The 16,969-nt window shown below is 48.6% G+C and overlaps 2 protein-coding genes across 2 annotated transcripts; both read right to left on the reverse strand.

Moving 5' to 3' along the window:
* Nucleotides 1-253: 253 nt before the first annotated feature.
* Nucleotides 254-3,582, reverse strand: LOC136447623 (uncharacterized). The gene has a single exon (XM_066446654.1). The coding sequence runs from the start codon at nucleotides 3,580-3,582 to the stop codon at nucleotides 1,759-1,761; it is 1,824 nt and encodes a 607-aa protein (XP_066302751.1). The 3' UTR covers nucleotides 254-1,758.
* Nucleotides 3,583-3,673: 91 nt separating this feature from the next.
* Nucleotides 3,674-16,176, reverse strand: LOC136447762 (uncharacterized). The gene is made up of 2 exons (XM_066446806.1): nucleotides 15,811-16,176; nucleotides 3,674-6,571 (listed from the first exon to the last, which is right to left on the reverse strand). Exons 1-2 carry the CDS (start codon nucleotides 16,174-16,176, stop codon nucleotides 3,674-3,676), a joined length of 3,264 nt encoding a protein of 1,087 aa, XP_066302903.1.
* Nucleotides 16,177-16,969: the final 793 nt, after the last annotated feature.

The raw sequence follows: 16,969 nt of genomic DNA on the forward strand, positions 1-16,969 counted from the left end.
GAAGTAAGGACTTGCCAGTGCTGATGTGATGGTTACGATACAGTACTCCTCTTTATTTTGTATCATTTCCTGAGGATGTTGATGTAAGTTTTGTATTTGAATATCACAATTCTGTCCTTTTCTACTTTGCATAAAAGACTACAAATACTGTGCGGTGACTTGCCCTGTGCTTGACACCGCCGGCCAGCAAGTTAGGAGAGGGAATATAACTGGTCTTACCTGGTTTGATGGCAACATGAACGGAGTCGGAAGGTTGCGTTTTGATGGTTTAATTAAGAAGAGTTAGTAGTTCACCGTGATTACATATATGCCGCCAGGGTCTACTGACTAATGCAAGTCCCGGTATAGTTCTTGATTGTGATGAAAGCCTCCTCGTGTGGAATCTTGAAGTTAGTCCGAGTTGTATGATTAGTTCAAAGTTCCGAGTGGGTGTCGCAGTAATCCAAGTTGAATAGCGATCCAACAATTGTCCATGTATCCTGGTAAATGCCTCCAAAGTCCAGATAAGTACCGTAAAAACTGGTCAATTCTCCCAACCTTTCTGACCCAGTCCTTTATCCTTTCTTGACTTGTTTTTCTCCTCCCAGTGAAGAGCCTGATTTCTTCCTGCTTGTCCGGCAAGGAAGTCCTGATTTCTTCCCCCTGTGGGAAGCCTAAATCCTTCTTTCTCCCTGTGAGAAAGCCCTGATTTCTTCCCCCTGTGGGAAGCCTAAATTCTTCTTTCTCCCTGTGAGAAAGCCCTGAGTCCTCCTGTGTTGAGAAGCCTGTCCCTCTCTTCTGAGTGAGCCTATTTTCTTTCCATGTGCTGAGGTCTCTAGAATCTATCCAAAAACACGTGTCCTAGATTTGGCGGGAACTTGCCTGTATCTTATTAACATTTCTAAAGGCGGCAAATTTAAGAAACATTGGCATTTACACTGGCCCCCAATTGCCGACGTAAGGGCAATTTCTACACTTTAGTTTCCTGATGCCAATGCTATACATTATACAATAATATAGTCTATTTTGGTTAGTAGTAGAAACATGCAGAATAAGATTCCTTAAAGTCCAAATAGGGTATTCTAGTTCACTACGTTGCAGTTACATGCATTATAAACTCTTATGATACTAGAGTCCGAACGTAATCCTCCTGGAATTTCAGGTTTCTAGTCTTCTCCCTGGTCTTCTTCCAGTATTGGGCACAGCTTGTCTATCGGATGTTCTAGGATGTTGTGCTGTGTTTTGACTTTGACATGTCGGACTAATCCTTCGCTGCCACGCACTACTTCTACCACTTTACCCAACGGCCACTGGCCTCGGGGGTTGTTCTCATCCTTCAGGAGCACTAGATCTCCCACTGCAAAGTTTCTTCTTTGTTTGCCCCATTTTTGGCGTCCTTGTAGAGTTGGTAGATACTCCTTGACCCATCTCTTCCAGAACAGGTCTGCAATGTACTGCATCTGCTTCCATCGGCGTCTTGCGTACTGGTCTCCCTTCTCTGTTAAGTTGGGTGGAAGGTCCGTCTTTGACTTTAGCGTCAGGAGATGGTTTGGTGTCAGGGGCTCTAAGTCGTTGGCTTCCATATTTGCTGTTGTTATTGGCCTGCTGTTTATTATATATTCAACCTCGCAGAATAACGTACCCAAGCCTTCGTCGTCAAGTTGATGACCTTAATGCTGACAGCATACAGCACTTGGCGTACGGTTCTGATCTGCCTCTCCCAAACTCCTCCGAAGTGGGAACCTGAAGGTGGGTTGAATTTCCATTCTATCCCCTTCTTTAACATACTTTCATGCATCTTGCTGGTGTTCCATTTTTTGACCTGACTCTCTTGAGTTCCGACTTTGCTCCAACTAGATTTGTACCATTGTCGGATATAATCATCCTCACTTGTCCTCTTCTTGCGATGAATCTCCGCAAGGCATTGATGCAACTATCTGTGTCAAGGGATTCTGCTTTCTCCAAGTGCACCGCTCGCGTCGTAGTGCAGGTGAAGATGACTCCATATCGTTTTACAATACTGCTGCCTCGTTTGACTTCGAAAGGGCCGAAGTAGTCGACGCCCACATTGGTGAACGGTGGGTCCTCTGGTGTTACTCTGAAGGACGGTAGATCCGCCATCTTCTGTTCCCCTGTCTTGCCGTGATGACGGCGACAGGTAACACACTTGCCAATTACTTGTCTGATTAGCGAGTTAACTTGAGGGATCCAATAGCGTTCTCGCACTTTGGATGTCACATAGTTCCTCCCCAAGTGTCCGTTGTCTTCGTGGATTTCTTGAATCACTAGCTCTGACACTCGGGACCTCTTCGGGAGCATCATTGGATGTTTCATCTCTTCCGTGAGGGTTGCTTGACTCAGTCTTCCTCCTACCCTGAGGATGCCCTCTTCATCTAACTTAGGGTTCAGCTGGAAGATACTGCTGCTAGACTTCACTGATCCCTTGCTTCCTTGTAGGGATGCTATCTCTTCGCTGTAGTGACTACGTTGCACGTGCCTTACTATCTCCAATTCTGCTTGTGCAAGGTCGCCTGTTGACAACCTTTGACATGTTGTCTTCCCCAGGGCCTTACTCTTCTGCTTCAGGGCCTGTTTCACTTTAGAGATCCAAGCTACAGCTTTCTTCAAGCGATACCAGCTTGAGTAGTGTGCGATAAGCACATCCATAGGGCTTTCTTCCACTTGAACAGCGTACACCTTTACTTCAGGGTCCTGCTGCAGTGGCTCTTGTAGCCCTTCTGGCATCTGCGGCCATTCATCCTTTGGGCACCACAGAAATGGTGGTCCTTTTACCCACCTGTCGTTTTCTACGAACTTCTGGATTGTTTGTCCCCTTGATGCATCGTCAGCGGGGTTATGTGACGATTCGACGTACCGCCACTGGTTTGGATCACTATGGCTCCTTATTGTCGTCAGCCGGTTGGCAACAAAGGTATGGTACCTTGCTCTGGTGTTGCTGATGTATCTTAGCACGGTGGTGCTGTCCGTCCAGAAATATATTGTATCGATATTGACGTTCAATTCCCTTTGGAGCGTGGAGTTCACACGCACAGCTACTTCTGCTGCTTTAAGCTCCAGCCTTGGTATGGTGACCTTCTTTAGCGGAGCGACGCGGGCCTTGCCCATAAGCAGAGCACAGTGTACTCTGCCATCTTGGTTCTCCATACGTATGTACGAAGCTGTTCCATACCCTGATTCACTTGCGTCTGCGAAGTGATGTAGTTGCACTGAGGTAGGGTCTCCAAATCCGACCGGTTTCACGCACCTGTCTACCTCAAATCTGCGACTCAGCAACGGTAGTTCTGCCTCCCATTTTTGCCATGACTTGACGTGTTTCTCTGGGATCCTTTCATCCCATGTCTTCTTTTCCCTGCACAGGTCTTGCAAAATCAGCTTGGGATGCAGTGTAGCAGGAGCGATCAATCCCAGTGGGTCATACATCGAGCTTACCGTTGACAGTATTCCTCTCTTTGTTGCAGGTTTGTCTTTGTCGACGTTGCGAAAGCCCAACATGTCTGTCTGCACATTCCATAACATACCCAATGTACGTTCTACTGGCATCTTGTCAAGGTCAAGATCCAGGTCCTTTACTTCCTCCGACATCTCTGCTGTTGGGACGGTCTTGAGTACTTCTCTGCTGTTGCTAACCCATTTGGTGAGCCTGAACCCTCCCGTGGCGCATGCTTCTCGCATCTCATTTGCAAAGCATTGTCCTTGCTTCTCTGTTGGCATAGCCTTGAGTTACTAGATCATCCACGTAGAAGTCTTCTTTGAGTGCCTTTAGCACTTCTTCGTTGTACTGTCCTTTACAGTCCTCAGCTATTCTCTTCAGGGCATAGTTTGCACAACTTGGGGATGACGTTGCTCCAAACACGTGTACTGTCATACGATACTCTTCCAGCGTTTCGTTTATGTCACCCTCCGGCCACCACATGAAGCGCTGATAATCCCTGTCCTCCGACGGTACTTTAACCTGGGAGAACATTGCTTCTATATCCGCCATCAAAGCCACTGGTTCCTGTCTGAACCGAGTTAACACTCCCAACAGCGTGTTGGTCAGGTCTGGACCCTGAAGAAGCTCTTTGTTGAGTGAGGTGCCGGCGTATGAGGCGGCGCAGTCAAAGACGACTCTTATCTTTCCCTTTTGAGGGTGGTACACCCCGTGATGGGGAACGTACCATACCTGTCCATCTTTAGCCTGCAGTTGCTCTGTGGGTACCTTCTCTGCGTAGCCCTTGTCTATTATTTTTTCCATGAACCGGGTGTACTCTTGTTGGAAGCTCTCATTTCTCACCATCTTCCTCCTTAGGTGCTGGGCTCGTTGTAGGGCTACTTGCTTGTTATTCGGCAGCTTGGGCCTACCATTTTTGAATGGTAATGGTACTTGATAGTGGCCATTGTTTTTGTTTGTTCCCTTTGACACGATGTTCATGAACCTTTTGTCTTCAACTGACATTTCTTTCTTATCCTCTCTGGTTTCGCTGAAGTCATTGTTGAAGTATTCCGTGAGTTGCTGCTCAAGGGTGATCCTGTTGACATTCTTATCGTCACTGGCCCCCCTGAGGGGCCCATTTACTGACCATCCTAGCACGGTTCGGATAGCATATGGTCCACCATCTATGCTGTTGATTACCTGCCAGGGCTCTACAGCCTTTGGTACATTGTTTCCAATTAGTAGGCCTATATCGGCATCTATTTTGGGCACGTATACTTCCTTGAGATGTGGCCAAGCCTTAAGGTCTTCAGTGGAGATGATGTTATCCTTTGAAGCTGGAATCCTTTCCTGTGTATAAGCAGTGGCGATTGGAATAACGTTCTCTCCCGTTAAGTTCATGACCTCCAGGTCATCCAGGACTTCGCTTTGTACTGCTTTAGTGTCATTAATTGTATTCAGCGTCAACTTGGTTTTCCTGCCACCTGTCTTCAGCTGATCCTTTAAGGACTCGGTACAGAATACCACGTCGCTTCCTGAGTCCAAGAAAGCATATGTTTCGACTGTGATGTTTGTGGTCTTGCTGCGGACCTTCACAGGAATTATAGGTGGCACTCCTTCCCAGCTGCATTTGGTGCGCAGTACTCGTCCTACTGCAGCCGTCTTCTTGGGTACCGTTTCAGCATCCCGATGTAACACCGTGGGGTGAGATCTTTGACACCTCTTACACTCTGCCCGCTGCCTGCAGTCCCTCGCCAGGTGTGACGTAGCTTTCAAGCAACCAAAGCACAATCCTTGGCCTTTGATGTACCGCAGGCGTTCGTCCATTGGTTTAGCGCCGAGCACCCTACAGTCACTCAGGCAATGATTGGTTTTCGCACAGTACAGACAGTCACCTGGAGACTCAGCTTCTGCATTGTCCATTGCCCTAGCTACTGCTAAGCTTGAACCTCTCCGTGGTCCATACTTCTGTTTGGAGCTAGAACCTTGGCTCTTCTCTCTGTTGTTGAGGTCACCGAAGACCTCATTAGAGACCACGTCCTCTTCTTTCTGCACGAAGGTAGCAAAGTCTGAGAATGAGACTGGACGCTCTTTAATTATCTCATGGGACCGTCTTCTCCAGCGTTCTCTCAGCTTGAAAGGAAGCTTTGTCACCAACAACTTCAGGTTGCTGTAGTGGTTCAACTCCTGCAGGTGGTCCTTCCCTTCCATAGCATTTCCGCATTCCTGCAGAAATAGCGCAAACTCCCTTAATGCGTCCTTATCTTCTGGCTTTATTTCTTGCCATTTCGATACCTCTCTGGCATAGGCCTGGCTGATCTTATATGATGTGCCATACCTGCTTCGCAGGTATTCCTTTGCTCTTGTGTAGCCTTCTTCTGGCGCCATAAGTGTGCAGCTGCTCACCAGCCTCCTAGCCTCATCTGTTGTGTATTGCTCTAAATAACCAAGACGCTCTTCTGCGTCTGTGGTTTTGCTTTCTATTGCATGCTTGAATGCTCTTGTAAATCTGGTGTACTGAAGCGGGTTCCCATCGAACGCTCTGATGGTTCGAGTTGGCAGGCTGGCCTGATTATTATGGTCAATCATCAGCTTGGTGACTTCCGCTTGTTGGGACACCAACCCTTGTAGGAACTCCTCGGGGGTTGGACTCTTTTGCCCATTCCTGTCATGAAGCGTTGGGTGGAGATCCCTTGCCTCCGGGTTCAGGTTCCGGGAATCGTTAGGTGTTCGTCTAGGCTCTACAATTTCTGGCTTAACATTCCTGGTTCTCGGTACAGCGGGTGACTCTATTCCCTCAAATTCATCTAGCGCTTGTAGCTTGGCATCCTCTTGTGCCAACTCCATCTTCACTTCCAACATCTCCCTTTCTCTAGCCAACTCCATCTCCTCTTTCTTGATCTTGAACTCTCTTTCTTGTAGCTTCGCCCTTTCCTCCAAGGCCGCAGCCTTGGCAGTGAGCTCCGCTCTCCTGAGCTTGGCGCTTAACCTTGCACTCGAGGCTACACTAGATATACCCGAGCCCGCCTGTGATATGCTGTCAGAGGGCTTGACATCTTGTGCTTCCCTCTGTGTCTTAATCCACTCTTGTACCTCATCCCGGAACTGGTCCAGCTCTTCGAAATATGGCTTGGCCCAGTTTTCTGTATCTTCATTGATCTGGTCGGCATCGAGAGTAGCTTGGTACTAAGACCATGTGACTCTTCAAGGTTAAAGTAGGCCTGCTGCCATTCCTCTAAGGCAACTTGTGCGCCAAGCAGCTCATTTTGTTCCATCAGTGCCCTTACTGCATTTGCCTTGTGTGTCAGTTGTCCTAGCACAGAAGACCTATAACTCTTCTTTCTCCTGCTGTCTTCTTCCAGGAGCCAATCAGCCTTTTTTGGGACTCTTTTTTGTAGCCCTTCTGTTTCCTCTTCTACATCTTCTTTGACCGTAGAGAGGCCCCTTTCTTCCCTTTTATCAGTCATTTTATTTCCTTAGCTCTGTTTATCCCCTTTATTGGGAGAAACAGCCTCTTTATTGCTGTTCTACGGTAATGTAGTGACCCAGTTCTCCTGGCTTACACAGCAGTCAGGCCTGTTCTATACCACAGTTGTGCCGTCACTCATGATACCCTAAAACTACTAATTGTTCTGCTTGGTGGTATTTGCCGTAGGACGGAGGTATTCACGTGTGATGTAGTACAGTACGCTCTTGCCTAATGTCCTTGTACTTGACAGTCGTCTAAATTCTTCCGTTTTCAGAAGCATAAATTGACAATGGTAACTTCTTGCGACAATTAGCTGTTTTACGGTAAGGTGACCTGGGTCATGGGGTTCTTACACTTTCTTTCCTAGGCAAGATCATCAATCAACTGTGCATTCCAACATGTCAACTTGAGCGTATCACATAACTCTTTACTCAAGAAGCTCTTTGTTTCCTTGTAGAAAACACAAGCAGGCCTTGCTTCGCAGTTCCTCAGCTTTGACAGATAAATTTCCTATGTTGACCACAGCCCATTTGCTGTAATTCTTGGAACTGTATACAATCACAATGACAGTTCTTCTTTTACTCGTTAGAGTCCTATAACCACTTTTACTGGCTCCAATCGACCGTAAGTTTTACTGTAACTTCCCGACAAGACCACAGTTTACTGTCTTGTCGTAGAACCAGTTTTTACTGTAAGTGCGGTGACTTGCCCTGTGCTTGACACCGCCGGCCAGCAAGTTAGGAGAGGGAATATAACTGGTCTTACCTGGTTTGATGGCAACATGAACGGAGTCGGAAGGTTGCGTTTTGATGGTTTAATTAAGAAGAGTTTAATTCAATGCAAAGCGGATAAGAGAGGGTTTTCTTGCCCTTAAGACGGCTGGTCGCCCCGGTGATGGAACTTTGCCTCATCTCTGTGACCGGCTCCCCAAGACAGATCTTTAGAGGTGTCAAGTTCTTACCTGTGGCGCTTTCCCTGCCTGCAGCCTGAGAAAAACCCTCTCTCGTCCGCCTCCCATTGACTTTCAATGCAAAGCGGATAAGAGAGGGTTTTCTTGCCCTTAAGACGGCTGGTCGCCCCGGTGATGGAACTTTGCCTCATCTCTGTGACCGGCTCCCCAAGACAGATCTTTAGAGGTGTCAAGTTCTTACCTGTGGCACTTTCCCTGCCTGCAGCCTGAGAAAAACCCTCTCTCGTCCGCCTCCCATTGACTTTCAATGCAAAGCGGATAAGAGAGGGTTTTCTTGCCCTTAAGACGGCTGGTCGCCCCGGTGATGGAACTTTGCCTCATCTCTGTGACCGGCTCCCCAAGACAGATCTTAAGAGGTGTCAAGTTCTTACCTGTGGCACTTTCCCTGTCTGCATCCTGAGAAAAACCTTGTCTCGTCCGCCTCCCATTGACTTTCAATGCAAAGCGGATAAGAGAGGGTTTTCTTGCCCTTAAGACGGCTGGTCGCCCCGGTGATGGAACTTTGCCTCATCTCTGTGACCGGCTCCCCAAGACAGATCTTTAGAGGTGTCAAGTTCTTACCTGTGGCACTTTCCCTGTCTGCAGCCTGAGAAAAACCCTCTCTCGTCCGCCTCCCATTGACTTTCAATGCAAAGCGGATAAGAGAGGGTTTTCTTGCCCTTAAGACGGCTGGTCGCCCCGGTGATGGAACTTTGCCTCATCTCTGTGACCGGCTCCCCAAGACAGATCTTTAGAGGTGTCAAGTTCTTACCTGTGGCACTTTCCCTGCCTGCAGCCTGAGAAAAACCCTCTCTCGTCCGCCTCCCATTGACTTTCAATGCAAAGCGGATAAGAGAGGGTTTTCTTGCCCTTAAGACGGCTGGTCTCCCCGGTGATGGAACTTTGCCTCCTCTCTGTGACCGGCTCCCCAAGACAGATCTTAAGAGGTGTCAAGTTCTTACCTGTGGCACTTTCCCTGTCTGCATCCTGAGAAAAACCTTGTCTCGTCCGCCTCCCATTGACTTTCAATGCAAATCGGATAAGAGAGGGTTTTCTTGCCCTTAAGATGGCTGGTCGCCCCGGTGATGGAACTTTGCCTCATCTCTGTGACCGGCTCCCCAAGACAGATCTTAAGAAGTGTCAAGTTCTTACCTGTGGCACTTTCCCTGCCTGAAGCCTGAGAAAACCCCTCTCTCGTCCGCCTCCCATTGACTTTCAATGCAAAGCGGATAAGAGAGGGTTTTCTTGCCCTTAAGATGGCTGGTCGCCCCGATGATGGAACTTTGCCTCATCTCTGTGACCGGCTCCCCAAGACAGATCTTTAGAGGTGTCAAGTTCTTACCTGTGGCACTTTCCCTGCCTGCAGCCTGAGAAAAACCCTCTCTCGTCTGCCTCCCATTGACTTTCAATGCAAAGCGGATAAGAGAGGGTTTTCTTGCCCTTAAGACGGCTGGTCGCCCCGGTGATGGAACTTTGCCTCATCTCTGTGACCGGCTCCCCAAGACAGATCTTAAGAAGTGTCAAGTTCTTACCTGTGGCACTTTCCCTGCCTGCAGCCTGAGAAAAACCCTCTCTCGTCCGCCTCCCATTGAATTCCAATGCAAAGCTGATAAGAGAGGGTTTTCTTGCCCTTGAGACGGCTGGTCGCCCCGGTGATAGAACTTTGCCTCATCTCTGTGACCGGCTCCCCAAGACAGATCTTAAGAAGTGTCAAGTTCTTACCTGTGGCACTTTCCCTGCCTGAAGCCTGAGAAAAACCCTCTCTCGTCCGCCTCCCATTGACTTTCAATGCAAAGCGGATAAGAGAGGGTTTTCTTGCCCTTAAGACGGCTGGTCGCCCCGGTGATGGAACTTTGCCTCGTCTCTGTGACCGGCTCCCCAAGACAAATCTTTAGAGGTGTCAAGTTCTTACCTGTGGCACTTTCCCTGCCTGAAGCCTGAGAAAAACCCTCTCTCGTCCGCCTCCCATTGACTTTCAATGCAAAGCGGATAAGAGAGGGTTTTCTTGCCCTTAAGACGGCTGGTCGCCCCGGTGATGGAACTTTGCCTCATCTCTGTGACCGGCTCCCCAAGACAGATCTTAAGAAGTGTCAAGTTCTTACCTGTGGCACTTTCCCTGCCTGCAGCCTGAGAAAAACCCTCTCTCGTCCGCCTCCCATTGAATTCCAAATAAGCTGATAAGAGAGGGTTTTCTTGCCCTTGAGACGGCTGGTCGCCCCGGTGATAGAACTTTGCCTCATCTCTGTGACCGGCTCCCCAAGACAGATCTTAAGAAGTGTCAAGTTCTTACCTGTGGCACTTTCCCTGCCTGAAGCCTGAGAAAAACCCTCTCTCGTCCGCCTCCCATTGACTTTCAATGCAAAGCGGATAAGAGAGGGTTTTCTTGCCCTTAAGACGGCTGGTCGCCCCGGTGATGGAACTTTGCCTCGTCTCTGTGACCTGTTCCCCAAGACAGATCTTTAGAGGTGTCAAGTTCTTACCTGTGGCACTTTCCCTGCCTGAAGCCTGAGAAAAACCCTGTCTCGTCCGCCTCCCATTGACTTTCAATGCAAAGCGGACGAGGGAGGGTTTTCTTGCCCTTAAGACGGCTGGTCGCCCCGGTGATGGAACTTTGCCTCGTCTCTGGGACCGGCTCCCCAAGACAGATCTTTAGAGGTGTCAAGTTCTTACCTGTGGCACTTTCCCTGTCTGCAGCCTGAGAAAAACCCTCTCTCGTCCGCCTCCCATTGACTTTCAATGCAAAGCGGATAAGAGAGGGTTTTCTTGCCCTTAAGACGGCTGGTCGCCCCGGTGATGGAATTTTGCCTCGTCTCTATGACCGGCTCCCCAAGACAAATCTTTAGAGGTGTCAAGTTCTTACCTGTGGCACTTTCCCTGCCTGCAGCCTGAGAAAAACCCTATCTCGTCCGCCTCCCATTGACTTTCAATGCAAAGCGGATAAGAGAGGGTTTTCTTGCCCTTAAGACGGCTGGTCGCCCCGGTGATGGAATTTTGCCTCGTCTCTGTGACCGGCTCCCCAAGACAAATTTTTAGAGGTGTCAAGTTCTTACCTGTGGCACTTTCCCTGTCTGCATCCTGAGAAAAACCCTCTCTCGTCCGCCTCCCATTGACTTTCAATGCAAAGCGGATAGGAGAGGGTTTTCTTGCCCTTAAGACGGCTGGTCGCCCCGATGATGGAACTTTGCCTCATCTCTGCGACTGGCTCCCCAAGACAGATCTTTAGAGGTGTCAAGTTCTTACCTGTGGCACTTTCCCTGTCTGCATCCTGAGAAAAACCCTCTCTCGTCCGCCACCCATTGACTTTCAATGCAAAGCGGAGGGAATAGGGTATTCTTGCCCTTAAGACGTTTGGTCGCCCCGGTGATGAAACTTTGCCTCGTCTCTGCGACTGGCTCCCCAAGACAAATCTTTAGAGGTGTCAACTTCTTACCTGTGGCACTTTCCCTGTCTGCAGCCTGAAAAAAAACCTCTCTCGTCCGCCTCCCATTGGCTTTCAATGCAAAGCGGATAAGTGAGGGTTTTCTTGCCCTTAAGACGGCTGGTCGCCCCGGTGATGGAATTTTGCCTCATCTCTGTGACCGGCTCCCCAAGACAAATCTTTAGAGGAGTCAAGTTCTTACCTGCGGCACTTTCCCTGCCTGCATCCTGAGAAAAACCCTGTCTCGTCCGCCTCCCATTGACTTTCAATGCAAAGCGGATAAGAGAGGGTTTTCTTGCCCTTAAGACGGCTGGTCGCCCCGGTGATGGAACTTTGCCTCATCTCTGTGACCGGCTCCCCAAGACAAATCTTTAGAGGTGTCAAGTTCTTACCTGTTGCACTTTCCCTGTCTGCAGCCTGAGAAAAACCCTGTCTCGTCCGCCTCCCATTGACTTTCAATGCAAAGCGGACGAGTGAGGGTTTTCTTGCCCTTAAGACGTCTGGTCGCCCCGGTGATTGAACTTTGCCTCGTCTCTGTGACCGGCTCCCCAAGACAGATCTTTAGAGGTGTCAAGTTCTTACCTGTGGCACTTTCCCTGCCCGCAGCCTGAGAAAAACCCTCTCTCGTCCGCCTCCCATTGACTTTCAATGCAAAGCGGATAGGAGAGGGTTTTCTTGCCCTTAAGACGGCTGGTCGCCCCGGTGATGGAATTTTGCCTCGTCTCTGTTACCGGCTCCCCAAGAAAGATATTTAGAGGTGTCAAGTTCTTACCTGTGGCACTTTCCCTGTCTGCAGCCTGAGAAAAACCCTCTCTCGTCCGCCTCCCATTGACTTTCAATGCAAAGCGGATAAGAGAGGGTTTTCTTGCCCTTAAGACGGCTGGTCGCCCCGGTGATGGAATTTTGCCTCGTCTCTATGACCGGCTCCCCAAGACAAATCTTTAGAGGTGTCAAGTTCTTACCTGTGGCACTTTCCCTGCCTGCAGCCTGAGAAAAACCCTATCTCGTCCGCCTCCCATTGACTTTCAATGCAAAGCGGATAAGAGAGGGTTTTCTTGCCCTTAAGACGGCTGGTCGCCCCGGTGATGGAATTTTGCCTCGTCTCTGTGACCGGCTCCCCAAGACAAATTTTTAGAGGTGTCAAGTTCTTACCTGTGGCACTTTCCCTGTCTGCATCCTGAGAAAAACCCTCTCTCGTCCGCCTCCCATTGACTTTCAATGCAAAGCGGATAGGAGAGGGTTTTCTTGCCCTTAAGACGGCTGGTCGCCCCGATGATGGAACTTTGCCTCATCTCTGCGACTGGCTCCCCAAGACAGATCTTTAGAGGTGTCAAGTTCTTACCTGTGGCACTTTCCCTGTCTGCATCCTGAGAAAAACCCTCTCTCGTCCGCCACCCATTGACTTTCAATGCAAAGCGGAGGGAATAGGGTATTCTTGCCCTTAAGACGTTTGGTCGCCCCGGTGATGAAACTTTGCCTCGTCTCTGCGACTGGCTCCCCAAGACAAATCTTTAGAGGTGTCAACTTCTTACCTGTGGCACTTTCCCTGTCTGCAGCCTGAAAAAAAACCTCTCTCGTCCGCCTCCCATTGGCTTTCAATGCAAAGCGGATAAGTGAGGGTTTTCTTGCCCTTAAGACGGCTGGTCGCCCCGGTGATGGAATTTTGCCTCATCTCTGTGACCGGCTCCCCAAGACAAATCTTTAGAGGAGTCAAGTTCTTACCTGCGGCACTTTCCCTGCCTGCATCCTGAGAAAAACCCTGTCTCGTCCGCCTCCCATTGACTTTCAATGCAAAGCGGATAAGAGAGGGTTTTCTTGCCCTTAAGACGGCTGGTCGCCCCGATGATGGAACTTTGCCTCATCTCTGTGACCGGCTCCCCAAGACAAATCTTTAGAGGTGTCAAGTTCTTACCTGTTGCACTTTCCCTGTCTGCAGCCTGAGAAAAACCCTGTCTCGTCCGCCTCCCATTGACTTTCAATGCAAAGCGGACGAGTGAGGGTTTTCTTGCCCTTAAGACGTCTGGTCGCCCCGGTGATTGAACTTTGCCTCGTCTCTGTGACCGGCTCCCCAAGACAGATCTTTAGAGGTGTCAAGTTCTTACCTGTGGCACTTTCCCTGCCCGCAGCCTGAGAAAAACCCTCTCTCGTCCGCCTCCCATTGACTTTCAATGCAAAGCGGATAGGAGAGGGTTTTCTTGCCCTTAAGACGGCTGGTCGCCCCGGTGATGGAATTTTGCCTCGTCTCTGTTACCGGCTCCCCAAGAAAGATATTTAGAGGTGTCAAGTTCTTACCTGTGGCACTTTCCCTGTCTGCAGCCTGAGAAAAACCCTCTCTCGTCCGCCTCCCATTGACTTTCAATGCAAAGCGGATAGGAGAGGGTTTTCTTGCCCTTAAGACGGCTGGTCGCCCCGGTGATGGAACTTTGCCTCGTCTCTGTGACAGCACCGTCATTGTGCGTGCGGCGGACGGTAGTTTCAAGTTGAAATATTAGTATAATTACTAGAAATAAAGTTGTGACAGCACGACTAGAAACAAAATCTACCATATATATGATTAGTGCAAAGATAGTACATGGTACTGACAGAATAGTAGAAAAAAAAGATGGTTTATTGTTCTGCTACATTGATTTTAGTCAATCGTTATCGGAGAAATCCTGAATCTATGTTACCCAACGTTACAACTTCCTCTCTGTTTTGGTAAAATCCATGTGTAAAATTCTTCTCGTTTTTAGTTAAGGTGGTTGATCCCAGACCTGTGCACCTAACAAGGAGAGAAGACAGTGATGACGATATTGGTGAGGTGATATTGATGAAATTAAAAGTATCAGCAGCCATGGACGAATAGTACTCTATTCGAAGCGACCCATCGCGAAACTCCATTAGAAGGTTAAGGTATGGGCAAAAAGTCCGGAGTGTCGCCGGATGGGTCACTGAACGGTCTCGTGACAAAAAAGAACGAGGGCGGGTGGGTGGGTGCTAGCTTCGCCGAACTTCCTTTACCTTACCCCACAAGGCTCATTCACAGCGCCCACCTAAGTTACCCAACATATTCGAACGGATACGACTTATTCTGACGACGGTACATATAGGATCCCTCCTCAGCACCTGGAACTAGCCAACTCGACCTCCAAACAGGCTAGGAGCGAAGACCAACCACCCCTGAGTCCCCCCCGAGCCGCCCCCCCCCCCCCCCCGGCCTACGAGTCTCTCCTTCTCTATTGCTCCCCGTCCCCCGCCGTTCGACCACACCGTCGTAGCTCGACAAGACAGAGAATACGCGTTCTGAAGCTTAAATACGGTTCTGTGGACAGGTGATAGAGTACAGGTGGTTAGTGAGGTCACGTGGGCTGCTTCCAACCAGGAGTCGCCTCTTAATGACGCGAAACCCGGTCAGAAGCGCCCAAGTGTCTCACTTTGAATAGGAAGAAGACACGATAGAACAGCCTTGTAAGTCAATGCAAAAGTAGACTGTTGCGATATATCGTTCACTGCATGAAATGGCCTCAGATTCTGACCGATGCATACAGTGATTTTTCAAAATATTGACGATCCTATCATTTACCACTTAGATGAATTGTGTCGTTTTCGGATTGATTATGCAAATTAGGAAATTATTAGCATAATTGGTATCTGTTAATGTCCCACTTGCCATAAACTACATGATGATTTGTTTTACCCAAGTGTTCAAGGTCGCGTGCCATCTTGCATGGTTGTCTGTAGAGATACCCTGGATGTTGTCGAGGAGAACCTTCCGAGCCCCTTGCCTCCTTTCCAGACATGATGACTACGATACTCTTGTCGATACAGAACGAAGTGATAAATGAATCGGAGCGTCTGACGGAGCCGGATTAAAAACCACCCTGCGGACCTGCGCGTAGTCCCGGCCGACACCACCACTAGCCAATGGGATACAAGACACTAGCCAAGCAAGACAATGCTACGCGGAGGATTTGACCGTGACCCGACAAGACAGTCGGGAAAACACGAAAGCAGAACAAAACAAAATACTAGCTAGTAAAGCAAAGAAAACGCATGAATTTGCCCGAAACACGCACACACACACACATACTCACACGCACACACATACACAAACACACACACACAAACAAACACACACGCACACACGTACGCACGCACGCATACTCACGCACGCACGCACGCACGCACACACTCCATGGTCGCCAAGAAGTTTGACTACACTTGTGAGACATAATTTGCTTACTAGTATGTTTATGGCATTTTGACTGGAAGAGGAACGCCGATCGACGGTCGACTCGTTGTTCTGAGGTACGTCACAGACTACAGTTGTTCCAGAAGGCAAGGGACGCAAGCTTCTTGTTGCGTCACCTATGTTTGGTGGAATAAGAACGTGTGCAGACTTTATTATGTCAAAATACACTTCCTTTGTTGTTTGTTTGTTTTCTGTCTTCCTGCTGTTGTTGTCGTTGTGCGTCACTGTTTCGACTGGAATGTGATTGCTACAGCTCTTTTGTTATGATGTGGGTGGCCTTGATAAAGGCCGGGGTTACGTCGAGCAGAGGCGGTCGATTTACTTGGTGTACTTGGTGATGGCCTTGGTGCCCTCGCTGATGGCGTGCTTGGCCAGCTCGCCCGGCAACAGGAGTCGCACTGCGGTCGTGGCTGCTGATGGTGAAGCGCTTGTTGTAGTGAGCCAGACGAGAAGACCCTGCGGCGAAGACGTCATTGACGGCCTTGCTGGAGACGCCGGTGTCGGGGTGCACCTGTTTCAGCACCTTGTAGATGAAGAAGCCGAAGGTCTCCCTTCTGTTTCTCCTCCTTCCGCGCTTCTTGTTTCCGGCGGACCTGGCTTTGCCAGCTTTCTTGGCGGCTTTTCTACTTGGCGGCATGACGACGTTCTTGGCGTATTCAGACAGCAAAGAATAATCGCGCTTGTCTCGGCCTGTCATCTATATGGGAGAACAATGTAAATTTTGGGATTGTCTAGTCCAAGGCGCGGACGTGGTTGAATCTCTCTGCATCCATAAAAAAATACCAAAAATATCACTGAAGGTATCTGTCAGTTCATCATTCGTGCAGTGTACGGCCCCGGATCCGTCAAAAATCCTAATTTTCGGATTCTTAAAGGCACCCAGAGCATTTTATGAGGCTTGAAACTTGAATAAAAAAACTATAATTTCTAGTCCTTCCTACACATAGTAAGTTTCAATAACACTATGCCATTACATATCGACATTAAAGGATCTCTTTTGATTTTGTCCTTTTTGCCTTTCCATAAAAACTTGAAAATTTCTCTTTTTATAGATGTAACAACCCAGGGTGGGGTAACAATCATTGCCATATTGTGTATAATCTGGGAAAGAGCTAATGACTTAATGATAGTGATTTTTCCATAAAGAGTTAGATTTCTACATCTCCAGACTTGCAATGTGTTTTTCAGCCTTTTTAATTCTAAACCTACCTAAAACCTACCAAAACATATTCTTTAAAGGCATCCCGAGCATTCTATGAGGCTTAAAACTTGAATAAAAAAAGTAAAATTTCGAGTCATCCCAGCACATAGTACACATCAATAACACTATGCCATTACATATCGACATTAAAGGAGCAAAGATACAATGTCACTGTGTGGTGAGAACTGATAGAAAATTCAAGCCCTAATAGACTGATCCTGACTGTTCATCACAAATAGCGGTTCGACCAATGAGAGAGTGACTGCATGTCCGTCAAACATTTGCATTT

Source organism: Branchiostoma lanceolatum, chromosome 13 (genome assembly GCF_035083965.1).
Source record: "Branchiostoma lanceolatum isolate klBraLanc5 chromosome 13, klBraLanc5.hap2, whole genome shotgun sequence".
Classification (NCBI taxonomy): Eukaryota; Metazoa; Chordata; class Leptocardii; order Amphioxiformes; family Branchiostomatidae; genus Branchiostoma; species Branchiostoma lanceolatum.

Bases quoted from the DNA above. Each gene is read 5' to 3' on its own strand.
- LOC136447623 (XM_066446654.1), bottom strand. From the start codon at position 3,582: ATGTCGGAGGAAGTAAAGGACCTGGATCTTGACCTTGACAAGATGCCA.
- LOC136447762 (XM_066446806.1), bottom strand. From the start codon at position 16,176: ATGACAGGCCGAGACAAGCGCGATTATTCTTTGCTGTCTGAATACGCC. The intron at 6,572-15,810 runs GTACACCAAGTA...GATGCCGACCAG, and splicing joins GGCACCAAGGCCATCACCAA to ATCAATGAAGATACAGAAAA.